Below are 18,644 nucleotides of genomic sequence, written 5' to 3' on the forward strand. Positions count from 1 at the left end.
GTGTTTACGTGTATTGAAACTTGTGACGCACTCATTTACTCCGCCGACAGCATCTAGTTTGTGATCGAGGATTTGCAAACACCGAAAGTAAATAAGGTTGTAATAGTAGTGGTATAATAGTTTATAATGTATTCTTGGTATAGTACGTATTTATAATACATTATTAATATCTAGTTAGTTTGTATAGTACGTATTTATAATATATTATGAATAGCTCGTTGTTTTAGAAGTACGTGTTTAAATATATATTATTAATATATTGATGGTAGCCATAGTACGTATTTATAATATATTATGAATAGCGTGTTGTTATAGTCGTACGTGTTTATAATATAATATTAATATGTTGTAGGTATACTACGTGTTTATATTATATTCTGTTTTTTGTTATTCTGTCTGACTAAACCGGAAAGAGAAAAAGGGGTTTCATGTTGCTAGGATACAAGAGGGAGACAAACAGGAAATGATCCAGCTTCATAGAAGTACGTTTTTGTTAAATACTTTTCCATGGTAAAAAGACAAAAAAAACAAAAAACAATGACTTGATAGCTTTATTATTTTTTAACTACAAAATATATTCTTGTCAAACGTGTTTTCTATTTAACAATCAGATCAATCGCACTTCTGTTTTCAGCTTCCGCAGTTTACTCAATTTTTAATTTGGCAAAAGGAAAAAAAGATGGATCCGAAAACTAAGGTACAAGTTTAGTTTGATCCACAAAATGTAGTTACCTGTTGGCCTCACTTACTGCCGGCAGTATGACCATGCCTCTATATTTGATCTTTTATGCTTTTTAATCATATAATTACAATTTAAAGTGTACACTAGATACAGCTATTTTATTAGGTATTGCCTTATAATACAATGTGTTTTATTATGTAGGTAACACAGGCCCTGAAAGCTAAAGTGATGCTATGGTAAGAACTGTGCCTGTATATTCCAGATTATACTTATTTATATTTCTTTATGCCTTGCATGACTGCATATCATGTCTAAGCCAGAATCTATTCCCGGGATGTTTTCAGGACAGATGTAAGCTACCATGACATGGAAGAGATCGGCAAAATACAGTCCATTCCTGATCTGGAGAGGTTTCTGTCCTTCTACGACCAGAAACACAACTTATATTTAAACACAATCAAACACACAACAATGACATATTTTTGTGTCACACCTTCTTTTCTGTGGCAGTGCTTTATGCAGAGTGCTTGAAGTCCAACTCTCTGAACCAAAAAGAGAAGTTCTGCTGGAGATGTATGTCCAGACTGTGCTTTTTTGCAGAGAGTGCAATTTCACAAATGAGCAAACCTCAGCTGTCTTGTCCATCCTCAAATCCATCCATGAGGTCAACATAGGTAATGAAATCATAATACACCGCAGAACATTCATTTCAATGTTCCTTGACTTTATATGAGATGTGTTTGAAACTCTTGTTTTGCAGAAACTCCACTTAACAACACGGAACAGTGTTTCAAATACTGCAAAGAACTACTCCTCTGTCACTCAGTCAGGGTCTGTAAAAAAAACCAAAGTCTTTTAACTAAATATTATATAAAAACTCAACAATTCTCATGAAATTGATGTTTTATCGGATGCTTCTGTGTGTTCCCCACCACAGCGCCCCCCCTTTAGTATCAACCTCTTCAGCTCTGAGGAGGTGGGGTGTATATATAAGTACATCAATAACAGCTATCTGAGACACCACAAACTCTACAAATATATTTTCACCCCAGAGGTAAGAATTGGAATTTAGTTATTATGCACACATTATTTCAAGCAACCTGTGCTAACATCCATTTTTATGCTACTTGACTTCTGTGAGAATAGATCTGGAGGGAATAATGAGTTACATCTTATTTTTTTCACAGGTGAAACTTGATTTAACTTTGACTTACTCCAAGACCCCCGACCAGGATGAACCCATGGAGGTATTATCTGCTCCAGGTAATAATTACAGAGCAACAGCACTTTTAGTATTACAAAAGTTAAGTGTAATGCTGTGGTACATTAAGAGAATACTATTGATATTTTAGAGCACGAAGGACCAGACGTTGAAAATGTGTTGGAAAAAGAAACGGAAGCAGAACCGAAAACAGACAGCTCTTCTCAAACACAAGAAGCATCCATTGAAGACCCAGAGGGAGCCACAGTCGGTAGGATCACAAGTCATAAAAGGACTTTGCAAAAATAACTTTTAAAAGTCAAATGCACCCCAACTAACTGTTCACTTTCAGGGTTAAATTTGGAACTGAAGGCAGTGATTGAGAAAGAGGTCAGAGAGCAGATGGTGCTCGTGTCTGGACAACTAGATCGGCGACTGAAAGACATCGCAGAGCAGCACAGCAACGCACGTGATTCATCAATGCCCAAACACAAGGCCAAAAAATAATGGCTAAGATACATTGTTTTCAAATAATCGCTCACACACAATTTGACAAATTGAGCTTGAACATTAGTTTTATTATGAACAAAACATCGTTTTTTCATATCTGTATTTGTACAGTTACTATTTCTAAGAGAGGCACTTTCCAAAAAAAGTGCTACTTAGTAAACTGAAGAATGAACCGAGTATGGAATGGTGTTGCTTACACACAGTCACTAGTTTTCACAGTTAATTTAAGCGGCTTTCCTATTGAGGAATGCCTGCATGCATGATAGCTGCAGGTTACTTTCTCAAAAACACTTTAAAATATTATACTTAATGTTTCACATGTCTTCAAGTACTGATTTGTAACACTGGAATATATGTAAATTGGAATATTATGTGTATAGCATCTATTAAATAATTATTCACAGTGCTTTAATGTCTACTTCAGCCACGCAGTGCTTAGAAATACATCCTCTCCTCAGTTATAACTGACGGAATATCATAAATACAAATTATGTACTTATATGTAATGTGTTATTTCAAATGATTGTGCAATGTGTCCTTTACTGCAAACATGATGACCTGACAAGAAGAGTTTCCAACAGCCACAAACTTGGATCAAAGGGCAGATAAGATAATATGTGCATGCTTCATTTGCAGAACCACACTGTGCATTAATAAGGCACACAAACATCCCGGTCTCTGAAATCCTCATCTTAAAATTAAACACAGTAATTCCACATCACAAACACCGACATGATAGTACATGCAAATGTTTGAATAAAAAGCATTGTGGTAAGGAATGAGGTTGACCTTTTTATGTTTCAAAGTCCTCCAGGCCTAGCAGCATGATTTTAGCCGTGTTCTGAAAGAGGGCGGCTCGGTTCTGCTGCTCCCCTTTCTTCACCCAGTGCCCGTAGATTCGGAAGGCGCAGCCATCGATGAGTTTGCGAACACCGCGAAGGGAGTAAGGATCTCTGGCCAGCACTTCCCGAGTCAGCGGCCGGGCCCTGCGGTAACGGCTGTACATCCTGATACAGGCCAGCACGCACACTATCAACACCTGAGGGGGCAAGAAAAGAAAGCAGGCGAAAATTGAGAGGACATTTTCTCTGAGGCTTACAACTTCAAATCAACTGCAATGAAAATGAAAAATATAAAGCCAAGTCAACACTGTGACTCGCCCTAAATGTCTTTCTGGGACTGAAGAGTCGCACATCCTCTTTCTGGTACAGTCTGAAGAAAGGATGTGCTAGCGCTTGCTCAGCGGTGAGACGGACAGCTGGTTCCACCACCAGCAGCCTGGATATCTGAGCAACACAAGCAAAATGATTGAAAATCAGGACTTTTGTGATCATGTAGATGCTGCTGACTAACAGAGAAAACAGCAAAATCAATAGCTTTAGGCCTAAACTAGGAGAAATTAAAAGAAGAATATTATGAACATTAATACCCCTATTTTTTTTTATTTTTTATTTTTTAATTCTACCTTAACAGAATACCAGCTTACCAGATCTTTCACATTGTCAGACCTGTCATCCCATTCTGGTGAGCTGAACTGATAGCGACCCTCCATGATCATCCTCAGCATCAGCATCTGCTTGCGATGCCAGAACGGTGGTGAGCCAGCCAGTAAGGTGAAAAGGATCACGCCACATGCCCAGCTGTCCAACACATTTATCAAAACAGGTAAACAAGAAATATAAATTAAATCCTGCTTTGTACACTTTAATATTACCCCAACTAAATGTTATTGACAAAAGCAAAGACTTACAGATCGACCTCTTGGCCATAGCCCGAGTGCATTTCATCCATGGAACATTTCAGTATTTCAGGGGCCAAGTAACCAGGCGTCCCACAGAGCTCTAAGAAGAATAGAATAATAAATCAAGTAAAAGGCAAAATAGATCATTTTAACCTCGGACTGTGCACATTTTTTACATATTTAAACAGATAATGAATATTGATTTTCAGGCATCTGTTGCTAGTACAGTACCGCGAAGCTTTTCTCCAGGTTGCAGCTGAACAGAGAAACCAAAGTCTGACAGTTTGATGTGTCCTTGATCATCAAGGAGAACGTTTTCAGGCTTTAAGTCGCGGTGGACGATGTTGAAGGAGTGAAGGTACTGCACGGCCTCCAGCAAAGCTCGCATCATACACCTGTAGAGCAATGGGTTTTATAAAATGCTTTAATATTTACATTACCACTTTTACATTTGACTCCATTAAATGGATTTGGTCTCCTTTCCAGTCAATAGCATTTATTTGCAATGCCTTGAAAAGATCGACTTTGAGAGATGTGGGACGTGATGTGTAAATGTGAGGCATCATAGTGCCTCAAGCTTTTTCAAAGTTTGAAAATGTTCAGCTGATATACATCTATATAAATCATACATGATTTGACATATGGAAGACTAAAATATACAGGAACACAGTTATACACTTTTACTAAGGCCCAAGTTTTGTTCTGTTACAGAGACTGACAGAGGTCATACAAAGACTAAAAATGCTGCCAGATTAAATTAGCTGATGTCGTGTGTTGGTGCTGGAGCTCACCTGGTTTCCTTCTCACTCAAAGTAACTTTTTCTGTGAGGTAGTCAAACAGCTCTCCTCGCCTCATGCTGTCAATGAAAACACAAGATTGATACCATCCTACAAGATTTAACATTTGTTCATTCACATAGTAGGGGAGGAATTGTAAAAACACATGCATTTGAGCTATTTGGTGAAATACTCACAGGTCAAACACCAAAAATATGAAGGTTGTGGACTCATAGGAATCAATAAGAGTGACTGAAGGGAATCAAAAGAACAACAAAAAAAAGCTGTAAGACCTTTTAACCTCCAAAACCACAAAACTTCAATGTCAAAAGAGCAGAATAACATACTGATGGAGGAGTGTCCCTTCACCATGTTGAGGACTTGGATCTCCTTCAGCGTGGAGGTTTTCACCTCCTCCAGCTGCAGAACCGTCATCTTCTCTGCTGTGATCTCAATAATCTTCACTGCCAACTCTTGACCTGTGTGTCTGTGCACACACCTGCGCACCACACTGCTCACACCCCTGAGATTGATACAGATTACGGCGTGGGGTTTTTGATCATCCCAACCGACAACTGAGATCACGTAACATGTTATTTTACTGGACTCACCTGCCAATCACCTCTTTCGGGTCATATTTCTGGTAAAACTCCTTAGCCCCCACCCAGTCTGGTAATTCATCTCCAACAACAATGTCTTTGGTCATGATGACAGAATATGAACCTATAATCACAACAAACTGTTAGTCACTTTCTAACAGTGCTGCATGGGACGCCTAATAAGAGGAACTGCTCAGCAGTTCCTGAGAAGGAAGTGTTACATTTTGGTTTAGTTTAATTCGAGTTATTCGTGGGATTAACTTGACAGACACACACACACACGTTTCTCCTGTCTACTGGTAACCTACTTAAAATATGTGTTATATCACGACAGCTAGCTAACTTTCGCGCAGTCTGATGTGGCCTTGCTGCAGCAGCGGGTTCACTGACCGTCCAGGAAGCTACTCACCATGTATGCAATCAAACGGTAAGAGGGAGCGGGAGACGGAGAATAAGGACTCAGAATTGAAGTGCCATCACAGCTCGAGGGATCTATCGAGAAGACATAACTGTGTGCAATTCAGCGGCGACAGTGTCAAACTTTAGCTCCCGATAATATTAACAACCGTTAGCTAGCTTAGCTATTGCGCACTGTTTACATTATCGTCACATTCCTCGAAACACTTTGTAGCCTCTTAATACACAGTTTAACTACACTGCCCCCACGAGGCCAGAGAGGGAATTGCAGTCAGACGTTGATGTTTAATTAAATTAAAAATGTTCAAAATTTGTAATAATGTTGAGTCATTTTTTACGAGCACTGCAAATGGGTTGAATAAGCGAAATTATTACAATATTGCAGTTAACCTGATATTCATTGTTTATCTTTTCATGGTTAGCTAAATATTCGGCGGAAGTAAATTGTCGTCATTTCCTGCAAGTACTCTGGATGTACTGAGTTATATTTCCAACCGCTCCTTGTGAAGGTTTGTAGCGTTAATATTAGTCAGAAAACGATCTAAACATTTCTTTGCATGTAGACTTTTTTACAGAAAGCTTAACTCTCGCAGTGGCTCCCCGGGAATAAAGAGCCGACCACCATTCATTTGTAACATTGGACAAAGAGCGCCGTTTAGCCAACTGACGCTAGGTCTCGAATAGTTAACGTTAGCATTAGCATAGCTGGCGTCAGCAGCTCGCTAATGCTATCGTTAATCTTTGCAGAAATGTCAAATGAAAATGAGTCGGTACCTTTTCATGCAGAGTCTTGTACTATAACAGTCAACATAAGCTGCAGGGACGCACATAGGTAGTAGGAGATCATGATTCGGAGACGGTAAAATTCAGTGGCCCTGTGATTGCAAAGCAAGGCTAATGCCGTTGCTAGCTGTCATCAAATGAATGAGTTTTCGATTTTCAGACTAATCTAATAAAAAATAATTAATTTAGAACGTTTCTTACAAGCAGCACAGTGTAAATATGCCATGTTTGGTTTCTTACAGGGGAAAGAAATATGTCAGGTGCTGGGGGAGGAAAACGTCCCTCAGGAGGGGACAGCCCCCCTGGCCCACCTGAGAAGAAAAGCAAAAAAGAGGAGAAAACCACCACAACCCTCATCGAGCCCATACGCATAGCTGGAGTCTCATCTACGGTCAGTTATTGTTGTTTACTCTCACAGGTCACTTTTTGTAGTCCATTAACTACTGTCGGGATGACATCTCAAGTATGTTTTGCCAAACGTCAATCAGGACCTCGGACATTCCTCACTTTGGTGTTTGTATTTGTTCTGTGCAGGAGGAAATGGACATGAAGGTCCTCCAGTTCAAGAATAAAAAGCTGTGTGAGCGCTTGGAGCAGAGGCAGACGATGGAGGATGAGTTACGAGAGAAAATTGAGAAGCTGGAGAAGAGACAAGCCACTGATGACACCACCCTGCTGATAGTCAACCGCTACTGGTCACAGGTACCTCCTGTCATGATTATTGTTTTAATCCAAATATATATGTTATTTTTTCTAAGCATGAAGTTGAATTCAGAAACATTGGTGTAGGGTCTCATTCTTTCAAAGCCACCAGGTTTTCAACTACCACAAAAGTGAACTTCATCCGATGCTTTGAATTAACTTGACCATCTATAATATGTTTTTAGTTTTGTTTGCGTGCAAGTAAATTTAGACAATTCGCAGATTTTTGCACTGCTCAGTCTGTGAAAGGACTATGGTAATAGTATGCTGTTTCCTCCTTGTTTTTCTATTTTGCAGTTGGACGAGAATGTACACGTTCTACGCAAACGCATTGAGCCAGACACTCCTGTGACATCTGCGTCTGCCCCACCCGCGCCCCCTCTCCCTGAACTCACACCACTGGAGGAAGATGGTGTCAATCTGGCATTACCAATTTCTGCTCTGCCGCCACCTCCACTCCCAGAGGGCCATCATGAGGGGGAGCAGGCAGAGGAGCATCAAGAAGGGCGCCAGGAAGAGCAGAAGCAGCCCCCTCTTCCTACGGGGTCAGAGGAGTTGTTGAAACCCACAGAGCCGCCACAGGAGTCGTCAACAGGTAAGCAGAGCTTTGCCTGACCATGGTGGTCTCTGTAATGTCTCTATCATTGACTGCATTTATGTTCTGCTATAATCTGTCCATATAATGAGTGATCTGACTATATTTTATCTCAAAAGATAGATGAAAGTGTTTACATAAGTATGTCTCCACTTTTGATTTTAATATTGGTTACACTTTGGTATAGAACTCAACTCAACTTTCTCTTATGTTGCTACTGTTGTTGACACTCATAGGCAACTTTGTGAAGCTTTTGTAAACCTGCATAAAATCAATAATTGTATTACACAGGTGGAGTGCAAAAACAGATATAAGTGAAAGATGACTAGATGGGTATTTACTCAAAGTGACAACAGTTGTTGTGAAACAAGCAGGAACAATATCATGTGAAAGTATTTTTCAAGACCAGAGAAAAACGTTGGAGCACTTCTAACCTCTCTATCTGTATTCATCTTGTCAGTTGCTGTATGCTTTTCTAAATGCTCATTTTCATCATTTAAGTCAAAAGCTGTGCCAACTCAAACATTTCTTAATGAGGCTTCACACAGTCTCCAATTTTCGACGTGATGGTCGAAGTGTAATACTTGAATCATTTGATTATGTGCTGATTTTAACCAACCTCGTACATAACCACTTCTTACTTTGTTCAGATGCATCACTACCCCCTGCTCCCCTGAGTGACAATGCCAAGGGCTTCCTGGTTACGTTAGAACACAGCAGCGAGGAGGAGCTCACCCTGCACTTACAAGACCGCATGCAATTCAGCAAGGAAGCCATTGCCTGCCTGGTGTGTGTCTTTGACCGGCTGCACAACCGCATTGACAACATGTGCAAACAAGTCCAGGCTGCAGGTAACTGGAAATATAGTTTTTAATGACACAATCAGATATGATAAGCCATTGATACAAACATACAATTAAAAAAGGATCATCTGAAGCACATTTTATATCCTACCTTAACACTAATTGACATCTTCTTTTGTTTCTATGTGTCATTATCGAGTTGTTGTTGTTTTGCCCATTGTTAGTGCCACTCTGGTATAGCAAACAATCTTGATCTTCATTGGCAGCATGTGAGGACGATAGCCAGTCTGACATCCTCAATGTGAACAACACTCTGCTGGACGAGAACACTCGACTGCGAGACCTGGCCACTCTGCTGCAGGGCCGACACCACAAGATGTCCATGGAGGTACGATGTCCTGAACCCTGTCAGTGCGTTCCAGCATGTGTGGTACATCTTTGTGCTTATGTGTGGTTATGAAAGACGTGTGTTCGAAATAGTTTGAGTATGTGAATAAGAATCTTGATAAAAATGTGTTTTTGTGTATGTAATCATTGCTTTCAGAGTATACTCGTTACTGATGACATAGCTGTTGTCACGTCCTCGTCTCTATTGCAGTATAATGAGTTGGTAGACAAGGTGACCAGCTCCGAGACCAAAGTGTCCGAGATGGAAACAACAGTGGAGGACTTGCAGTGGGACATTGAGAAACTCCGCAACAGGGAACAAAAGCTCAACAAACATCTGGCAGAAGCCATGGAGCAGGTGCGTTTGTATGAAATTGTCTGTGTGCAACTTGCCTCTTTCTTAAGTGTGAGTGGGTGCTTTTTTCTCTGTCCACTCAGCGTTTCTTTTATCGACACGTGCATTATCTGTCTTAGTGGTTAAGAATAACGAAACTCCAGAGTTTCAGCTGTAGTGCCTCTATTCTGGACATTCCAAAAATGCCTCTACATATACAATATCTTTGCATATTTATAACAATTTATAGAATTTACATACGTTGCATTTGAATGTTACGCTTAGGACCGGAATCTCCAACGACACTACTAAAACCCAAATAAGATGGTTTTCAGCAAAACAAAGTGGTTTGGGGGTTTAGTTCCTCTGTTTTTTAAAGATAAACATTGCCTGAGTCATATAATATATGTATTTTGTTCCTTTTATATTGTTTTTCTCTGTCTTCTTTATAATATTTTTTTTGACATATGATCCGTGTTTGCTGTCTGCAGCTCAAGTCTGGGTACAGCAGCAGCGGCAGCTCAGGTGGACTTCCTGGAGGCCAGATTACACTGAACATTCAGAAGGTGATAATTCATTTTAAAAAAAAGTTCCCCAATGCAATTATGCATTGTATGTGTGTAATATCTCTATATCTTATCACATAAATAAATTCATATCCCAGGTGCCAGTTTGTTCTAGCAAACAGTGTTTAATACCATGCAGATTCCTTCTATCTATAACATGTATTTGTTTGTTTGTTTCTAGTTTGAGAGTCTCAATGCTGAGCTGGAGCACAACCAGGAGTTGGCAAACAGCCGCATGGCAGAGTTGGAGAAACTGCAGGTGGAGCTCCAGGAGGCTGTGAGGGAGAGCGAGAAGCTCAAGGTAAAGATATAATAGCTGGTTGTTGGATTAGAAGCATTGGTTAAACATAGCTCATAGTTTTGTGCAGGTTTAGTGTGTTAACGCTTCCAATGGTCACCTTTCAATGCCATCCGCTGGTTTTTCAGATGGACTTGCGGAATATTCCAGAAGATGTTGTGAAGGAGACTCTAGAGTATAAATGTCTACAGTCCCAATTCTCGCTGCTGTACAATGAGTCACTTGGGGTGAAAACCCAGCTGGATGAGGCACGGGCCCTCCTGCTCACTGCCAAGAACGCCCACCTCCGACAGATTGAGCACATGGAGGTACAAATCAGATGTCAAAGTGGATCTCTTCAGAGAAAAAAAGCGAAAATTAGAACAATAAAATGTTATCACTGCAACAATGTCAACATGTCCTACTGTTTTCATCTGTTTTAGAGTGACGAGCTGTCCCTTCAGAAGAAGCTGCGGACTGAGGTAATCCAGCTGGAGGATACCTTGGCCCAGGTGCGCAAAGAGTATGAGATGCTGCGCATCGAGTTTGAGCAGAACCTGGCGGCCAATGAGCAAGCAGGTACCTTTTGAAACGCACACTTGCATCTATCAGGAAGTCTTTGTAGAGGAATGGGTAATCAAGCCATAGTATGGTGCATTAGCATCTACTGCATTTGTAAATCTATACCTGTATTTACAGATGGATTATGTTTAATGTACTGCACGGTAATATGAGGATGATACTTGAAGCAATGCATTTGGATCATAATGCCACTCCTGTGCACCATTATAGTTGAGCTTATTTACAGCTCCAAATAATGTTGAATGACTTAAAAAGCCCGCTCTGACTGTGCTTGGTGTACGCCTGCCACTCATCCCTTGTCTCCGCTCTCTCAGGACCAATCAACAGAGAGATGCGACACTTAATCAGCAGCCTTCAGAACCACAACTTGCAGTTGAAAGGCGACGTGCAGCGCTACAAAAGGAAGTTGCGGGAAACACAGTTGGAGATCAATAAGGTAGATGTTGTTACTCACGGAAGTGTTTTCTGTGTTTATCCAGTGACATCCAGAGGGTTTTCCAAACAAACACATTAGTGGTGAAACCTTACGGCTAATAAATGTCCCTTTATTCATCAGTAAAATATAGTTATTCCTAAAAAAATGTTTTTGCTTTGCCGACAGTTGCGTTGTCAAAGTGGCGACACAGGGGTTCCGATTCTAGAGGAGACGACGAGTGAGAGCATCGACGTGAAGAAAGAGGAGGATGATGACCACGAGGAGGAAGAGGAAAGGAGGAAGGAACTCGAGAGACAGCGGGCTCGGGAGCGGGAGAGAGAGAGGGAGACCGAGCGAGATCGAGAACGAGAGCGCGAGAGAGAGAGGCAGCGCAGCGACGAGCTGAAGAGGAAGGACTCGGACACGCTGAAGATGCTCAGAGTAGAACTCAAGTACATCCCTTTTTGCTTTATTCCATTTATATATCCTATGCATTTAAACAAGAACTTAAGCAACTGTATGCACACTTGGAAGTGCTCAATTGATGGGATTGCAATCTTTGGATGTGATCTCTTTGTCTCCTTTAACAGGAAAGCCCAGGAGTCCCAGAAAGAGATGAAGCTCTTGCTAGACATGTATAAGTCGGCTCCAAAGGAGCAGAGGGACAAAGTGCAGCTCATGGCAGCTGAACGCAAATCTAAAGCGGAGGTTTGTTCTTTGGTGTCTTTTGTTTTTTCGTCATACTTTTGCACATTACTTTTTTGCCTCATCACCCCTCCCTCTTACTGCCCAGGTGGATGAGTTGAGGATGCGAGTGCGCGAGCTGGAGGAGAGGGAGAGGAAAGAAAGCAAGAAGCTGGCTGATGAAGATGCCCTCAGGAAGATCCGAGTGGCGGAAGAGACCATTGAGCATCTGCAAAAGAAACTCGCTGCCACAAAGCAGGTATGGGTGAATTTAATTTTTTCTCTCAAACATTTGTCAGCAGCATGCATCCATCAAACATTGTGTTGCAAAATATTTGAAATGCAGTATATGCACATATACAGCATTATATTTATACATAGCAAAAACAAAAGCTTAATGCAATTAAAACTTGAAGACCAGCAAGAAACAAGACGTGAACCATCAGCCTTGCATGGAACATTGATTCAAACATTCAAGGCAGTTCCAGATATGAAAATAAAAAAGCCAGCTGTGTTAAGAATGAAAGTAGTGCAATGAGTATCACATTTGCATAAAACAGAAGTTCTCCTAATCTAAGACTACAGAAGAGGAATTGAAAGATGACTGTGGCCTTGAATTTAAATCTGATCAGCTGGGTGAAAAGCTTTTTTTCTTTTGACATTTAATCCGGAAGCAATGCAATAGTGTTGAAAAAAATTGAAAAAGAAGCCACTTTGGTTTATACTTCATGTGCCAGACTTATTCTAATAACATTATTATTACAAGAATCAACTAGAATCACATATCCCTGTTTATGTCTTGATTATATACATTTTCTGACAGCATTGTTCCTTTAAAAAAAAAGCAAGCTTTTTATTTAAACCCCAAATTATTATTATTATGTATTCTCTTTCTTTTTTGGTCTCCATTTGTCTCTTTTTGTAATCTGGCACAGATTATTGTACACTACTGTCTGACCTTGCTACAAACAGGAGGAGGAGGATACTCTGAAATGGTCATGTTGACATTTTAGGAAAAGAAATGTACAAATGCAATAATTTTGGGAGAGGCAAATCTTTCTGGATGAGGCACGCTGATGAATTCAAAGTATGTTAAACAGTCAGATCTGAGCTCATTGGCTTCTGCTGTCTTGCAAATGTTTCGACGCTTTAATGAAATTACATTCGTGAGTAATAGAAAACGAAGCTTCATGACCCCGTTAACTGACTGGGGTCCAACGTCGGTTCAGTTAAGTCATTTTAAAATCATAGTTACGTAGATGTGGGACACGCCCACATTAGACGATCTTGTACTGTCACCGTAATATTCGTTTCACTGTTGACCTTAGTGCTACATTGAATATTATTGTCACCCTAGAAGCCCTCAAGATCTTCTCTTCCAGTTCGGGCTTCATTATGCCTCTGCACTTTGGTGCAAAGCAAACAACTACTAAGACCATCTAAAATAAATGCAGTTAGCACAGAGACTTTAATTAAATCAAGTACAGGAAACGTGTAAAACAGTTCTGTCTGTGTGTTTAGCTGTTTAACTGTTGTTCCGTCACATTTTATGAGCACAAAGGAGACAGATGTTGAGATCTTTTTCTCAGACTTCCAGCAGAACATAATTAACAGAAGGCAAAACACAATCTGGACTAATACTGATGCATTCTTTACTTTTGCCTTTTTATCTGCTGTACAGGACAGTAACTAAACTATTTTTGACTGGTATGCGTTGGATTTGCTCGCTTCAGTTTCATTTAACTTTGTAGGGTGACAGATTGATAAAACAGTCCAATAAACAGGCAACTTGTGAGATCATTTTACTTTTGTTTATGGGCCTCAGTTAGCTTTTATGTGTGCGGCGTGTCAGAATGCAGAAAAGTAACATTTTGCAGCACAGAAAACAAACCAGTGGCCTTTCACCTCCAGACGCGTAGTCAAAATGGGCTCATACAGATGTAATGAAATCATGTTATTATGACATTTAAATATCATAACGTTGTATAATATGTCATAAAAAGAGCCTGTCTTTAAAGAATGTCTTTAAAACATTCTGGTATGCCATAAATATATGTCATATAATTTAATGTCATAAAAAGGTCAGAGTAGGTCAGAGAATAGTGTCATCAAAATATAATTAAAATGACACGAAAAAGTCCAGGTTTAGTACTCAATAAAAAATGTGAAAGTCAGTCTCTATCTCATGAAAAAAAGTATTGAATAACATGTCATAAAAAGTCATAGTGTAGTTTATCATCAATAACTTAATGTAGTATGCCATGAAAGTAGCCTTACCGCAATAAAAAGACACAGTACTCGATAGTATGTCACAGTATAGTGCGCCATGGAAAGGCTGTATGAGTTGTAGTACTGTACTAAGAAATAAAACGGTCATTGTATAGCATGTCATGAAAATCATATTATAATATGCCATCAAAAATGTCTTAATGTGTCATAGTATCGTATGTTATATAATATTGTGTAATAAGTCGTAACTATGACCAAAAGAAGTAATTGAACTGTATTATGAATTAATGCTGATTAGACGTTTGTATTGTATTTATTAAAAAACAAAAAGGTACATAGTGAAATAATACTCTAATCGAACAATAAATAAATGAATACAAATAAATGAATTGGTGAGCAAAAGTTCAGATTCTTTCTGTAGTGTTGATGTGATATTTAATTTTTAAAAATCGTAAAAAAAAAAAAAAGTAAGCTAGAGTCTAGAGGCTATATACTAGAGTCCGTAGGCAATATCGCTTTCTGTCACTGTCTTGTCAATGTTTTTGATCCCCGACACCTCTGTCTTTTGAGGAGGAGGAAGCCCTGCTAAGTGAGATGGATGTAACAGGCCAGGCCTTTGAAGACATGCAGGAGCAGAACAGCCGCTTGTTGCAGCAGCTACGGGAGAAGGATGACGCCAACTTCAAGCTCATGAGTGAGCGGATCAAATCGAACCAGATTTACAAGCTGCTGAAAGAGGAGAAGGAGGAGTTGGCAGACCAAGTTCTCACATTCAAAACCCAGGTGACGTGCAACCTCTTAACCTGGAAGTGCAGCATTGATGGTTTTCATTGTGCCAGGACACTTAAGTGAGTAATAACTGTTGCTGTTGCCGTCACTCTGCAGGTTGACGCCCAGCTGTTGGTTGTGCAGAAGCTAGAGGAAAAAGAGGGCATCCTCCAGTGCACACTCGCAGCTCTGGAAAAAGAGCTGTCTGTTCGGTCACAAGCACTGGAACTCAACAAGAGGAAGGTGTGAAGACAAATGGGATCAATCATTTTGTCAGCAATGCATTTAAGGTTTGCTAATCAACGGATGATTTGATTGCTGCCAGATGTCCCTAAAATACCAACACTACATTTCGCGGGTCTGGATCACGGCATGTGACAAATTTGGACACATGATCAATCCGGTGTTGTTCAGGTTCTCGTAAAAAAGTTCTGACGTCCAAGATTTCTTGAGCTCCTTCCACAAAACATTGTATTAACGAGCTACATTGTTACCCAATTAAACCCACCTGTCTAGTAATGGCTAACACTGCGCATGTACCTGTCAAGATAGCAACTGTGCACCCAGGCACTGTTAATGAGGTCATCTTGTGTGAGAGTTCTCACCGCTTACTTTAACTGAAACCAGCGGTTGCCTGGAAGCCACAATTAGGATAAAATAAAACGTATGCTATGTCGTAGAAAATGGTTGTCGGAGTAGAATAATATACACAATCTGCAGGAAACAGGATGTGCAAAACCAAATATGCTGTTTAAGTTGGTACATGACTGAATCTTTCATGTTGGCACAAGCTTATAATTCTACCACCGATTTTCAGCTCAGGAATTTCATTAGGTCTTTTTTTTTTCATTTTTTATTGAGTGTGTCCGGTTCCTTTCCTCCTGCAGGCGGTGGAGGCTGCCCAGCTGGCAGAGGACCTGAAGGTGCAGCTGGAGCACACGCAGGCCAAGCTTAAGGAGATCCAGGTCTCTGTGGCTGAGAACCGTACCGCCCGGGAGAGGGAGAGCAGCAACCTGAAACGAGCACAGGTATGTGGTATTTTCAGCACTGGGGATATCGCTCTTGGCTCTTTTATGAACTCTCGCAAATTACTCCTTGAAGGTTCGATTGGGAGATCTCATCAGGAATGTGTGTGAAACAACTTCTCTCCTGATGCTTTTTAGGAAGATCTGTCGAGGCTGAGACGGAAGCTGGAGAAGCAGAAGAAGGTGGAGGTGTACTCTGATGCTGACGAGATCCTGCAGGAGGAGATCAACCAGTACAAGGTCAGGAAAATAGTGTTTTGTTTTAATGCAGTTCAAATGAATGGCTTTAATTAATCTGCTAGTTGCGAGGGAGTTATAAAAACGGCAACAGTTTTTTTGGCAACGGTCACAGAACTATAACAGTCTAGTGAAAGTAATGTGCTGTAATGCAAATTACTACACCTTTTTTTTTCCTGGTCCTTCGTGGGCACGGGCCAGAAAGTGAGCTCAAACCTCCACAGAAATATTACGCTCTGCGGATATTAAGAAGCTTACTCGTTACACCCTAAAGTGTTAACTTGTTTTACTAAACAATAAATTGCTACATGTCATAAAAGTGTTGGGAAGTCAGAATTTGGCCCATGTGCAATGTGTTTATCTGTCTCCAGGCCAAGCTGCGCTGCCCCTGCTGCAACACGCGGGACAAGGAGACGGTGCTCACCAAGTGTTTCCACGTGTTCTGCTATGAATGTCTGAAGATGCGTTATGACACCAGGCAGAGGAAGTGCCCTAAGTGCAATTGTGCCTTCGGAGCCAACGACTTTCACCGCATCTACATCACCTAGTTCACACAGCGGCGAAAGAGTGAAAAAAGAAAAAAACCGTAGACCGAACCAAAGGAGAGAAACGAATAAAGAAAAGACAAAGGAACTGAAAATGTATTCAAAGAGGCAGACACTTTGGGGAAAGCCGATGAGATGTGGTTCCCCCTTTTAATCTCTCTTTGGAAGACTTGTTTTACTGCATCATTGCCATTTGGTGACCAAACAGATAGAGACACATCTGTCTGAGTGTTGTGCTGTAGTTAATAAACACAATTATTTGTGCACACAGTGATAGTCTTATATGTTGAGCTGCTCTACACTGTTTTTTATTTGTATTTTCTGTCCTCGCCGCTTGGGCCATTTCATACATCCTCTCTTTAAACAAGCCCATTTTTTAAATATTTGTCTTTTTTTTATAATGTATTGAAAAACTTGGAACTGCAGTGGTACATTGTTGATCTTTAATGAAGCGTTTCTTTGAACTGTTTTGTCGTGCTGGTTTTCTCGAATCCCGTAAAAGCAGCGAAGCTGAAATTTAAATTTCAAAATGAAAAGAAGCCGCTCTAAAGCCCTCATGTGTGAAACTGGACAGGCTTCTAATACATGAAGTACAACAGCCAGAGATGCATAACTTCCTTGGTGAAGCTATAGCATTAACAAAGCCTGAGAGACGTCAGCTAGTTTGGCACCCAGTCAGCACATACAGCAGTGTTTGGATCACCTCGGGCAAGGTCCTCTGTGTGTGTCTGTGTGTGTGTGTTCATCCTGTTGCCATGGTTCCTATTGGAGAGTTTGACACAACATCTGCAGCTTATAGTGCCTCATTACGGATGAAATCACTGCAGTGGAAAGTCAGCTCATATGGGTGTCCTTAGTGGGCTGTGCTGCTCCAGGTCCTCTCGTACCGCTTTCCTAAAGGTTAGCCGTGACAGTCGAGTACAAAAACATCTGTTTAACAACATGCTTCTTACCTAATTGATCCAATGAAACCCCTTTTCCTCTGTTCGGATGATGTGAACTATTTACTGCGAGGTTGCTTCACGTCTGTTTGGCGTTAGCGCTTGTGGGAACGGCAGATCGCACCATGTAACGCACAAAAAAAAAGAAGAAAATTCCAGGAACAGAGAGTACATATGTGAAAAAAAGTTTATCAGGCATTTGGGAGCCATCACGTACGGTTCCTTTAAAGAATTGACTATAATGTTGGCAAAAACAATAACTTGATGGGTAGTTTCTACATTAGCAGTGGTTGTTTACTCCTATGAATATGCATAACCTGTCACAAATAAATACGTAGTTTTTACTTCGTGCTAAGTGATCATTTGTGTGTCACACAGCACAGATGTTGTTGTAGTAATGCTCATTATATGATACAATGGTGTGACGTAGGCCAACCTGATAGCACTCGAAGCACAAGTCCACTGGCTTTGTTATTGCATATTTGTGCTGCAGCATCAGGCTACACCCAGCCCCTGACACTAATAACACCACCCTGCGTGAGGGACACACGATTCAAATGTCGGTTTCCGAAAACAAAACCAATGCAGTTGTTTAGTCTGCTCTCAGGGCACTCGAGTGGCCAAAGATAAAGCTTATCTTGCGTTAACTTCGAGCAGAATTGACCGAAAGCTTTAAAGGCTGATAGTTTTTCGCGAGAATGTCATCTGTTTTTGCCTCACTTGCTGTTCCTCTCTTTCTGTGCATGGGACCCAGACTCGTGCCAGAGAGTTGTGTTTGTTGGCAGCGAGGAGGGGATGACGTCGACAGGCGTGGTAATAACAATGAGAACACTATTAAGTCCAG

General features: G+C 40.6%; 3 protein-coding genes across 6 annotated transcripts; 2 read left to right on the plus strand and 1 right to left on the minus strand.

Annotated features, from left to right (window-relative positions):
- Positions 1–413: 413 nt before the first annotated feature.
- cfap119 (cilia and flagella associated protein 119) lies at positions 414–2,570 on the plus strand. Of its 3 annotated transcripts, none has more exons than XM_068583056.1 (10): positions 414–482; positions 635–697; positions 884–918; positions 1,027–1,092; positions 1,193–1,356; positions 1,443–1,513; positions 1,620–1,736; positions 1,870–1,945; positions 2,035–2,154; positions 2,236–2,570. In XM_068583056.1, exons 2-10 carry the CDS (start codon positions 680–682, stop codon positions 2,388–2,390), a joined length of 822 nt encoding a protein of 273 aa, XP_068439157.1. In that variant the 5' UTR covers positions 414–482; positions 635–679; the 3' UTR covers positions 2,391–2,570. The 3 variants fall into 3 exon arrangements, with proteins under 3 accessions (XP_068439157.1, XP_068439160.1, XP_068439158.1); XM_068583059.1 differs by having other exon boundaries at positions 467–482; positions 1,032–1,092; XM_068583057.1 differs by lacking the exon at positions 414–482 and having other exon boundaries at positions 518–697.
- Positions 2,432–6,139, minus strand: phkg2 (phosphorylase kinase, gamma 2 (testis)). The gene is made up of 10 exons (XM_068583055.1): positions 5,920–6,139; positions 5,523–5,634; positions 5,259–5,434; positions 5,109–5,163; positions 4,926–4,991; positions 4,366–4,529; positions 4,144–4,234; positions 3,880–4,033; positions 3,554–3,679; positions 2,432–3,432 (listed from the first exon to the last, which is right to left on the minus strand). The coding sequence occupies exons 2-10, from the start codon at positions 5,615–5,617 to the stop codon at positions 3,187–3,189; spliced, it is 1,173 nt and encodes a 390-aa protein (XP_068439156.1). The 5' UTR covers positions 5,618–5,634; positions 5,920–6,139; the 3' UTR covers positions 2,432–3,186.
- A 244-nt stretch (positions 6,140–6,383) lies between these two features.
- On the plus strand, positions 6,384–17,323 carry rnf40 (ring finger protein 40). Of its 2 annotated transcripts, none has more exons than XM_068583316.1 (20): positions 6,384–6,436; positions 6,953–7,101; positions 7,245–7,412; positions 7,710–8,007; positions 8,658–8,858; positions 9,077–9,198; positions 9,409–9,555; positions 10,023–10,097; positions 10,279–10,398; positions 10,524–10,703; positions 10,818–10,953; positions 11,271–11,392; positions 11,558–11,823; positions 11,962–12,079; positions 12,165–12,314; positions 14,855–15,067; positions 15,170–15,295; positions 15,940–16,080; positions 16,216–16,317; positions 16,686–17,323. In XM_068583316.1, exons 2-20 carry the CDS (start codon positions 6,964–6,966, stop codon positions 16,860–16,862), a joined length of 3,000 nt encoding a protein of 999 aa, XP_068439417.1. In that variant the 5' UTR covers positions 6,384–6,436; positions 6,953–6,963; the 3' UTR covers positions 16,863–17,323. The 2 variants fall into 2 exon arrangements, with proteins under 2 accessions (XP_068439417.1, XP_068439418.1); XM_068583317.1 differs by having other exon boundaries at positions 14,858–15,067.
- Positions 17,324–18,644: the final 1,321 nt, after the last annotated feature.

This window comes from Clinocottus analis, unplaced genomic scaffold, assembly GCF_023055335.1.
Source record: "Clinocottus analis isolate CAN_PGR_092001 unplaced genomic scaffold, fCliAna1.0.p SCAF_19, whole genome shotgun sequence".
Lineage (NCBI taxonomy): Eukaryota > Metazoa > Chordata > Actinopteri > Perciformes > Cottidae > Clinocottus > Clinocottus analis.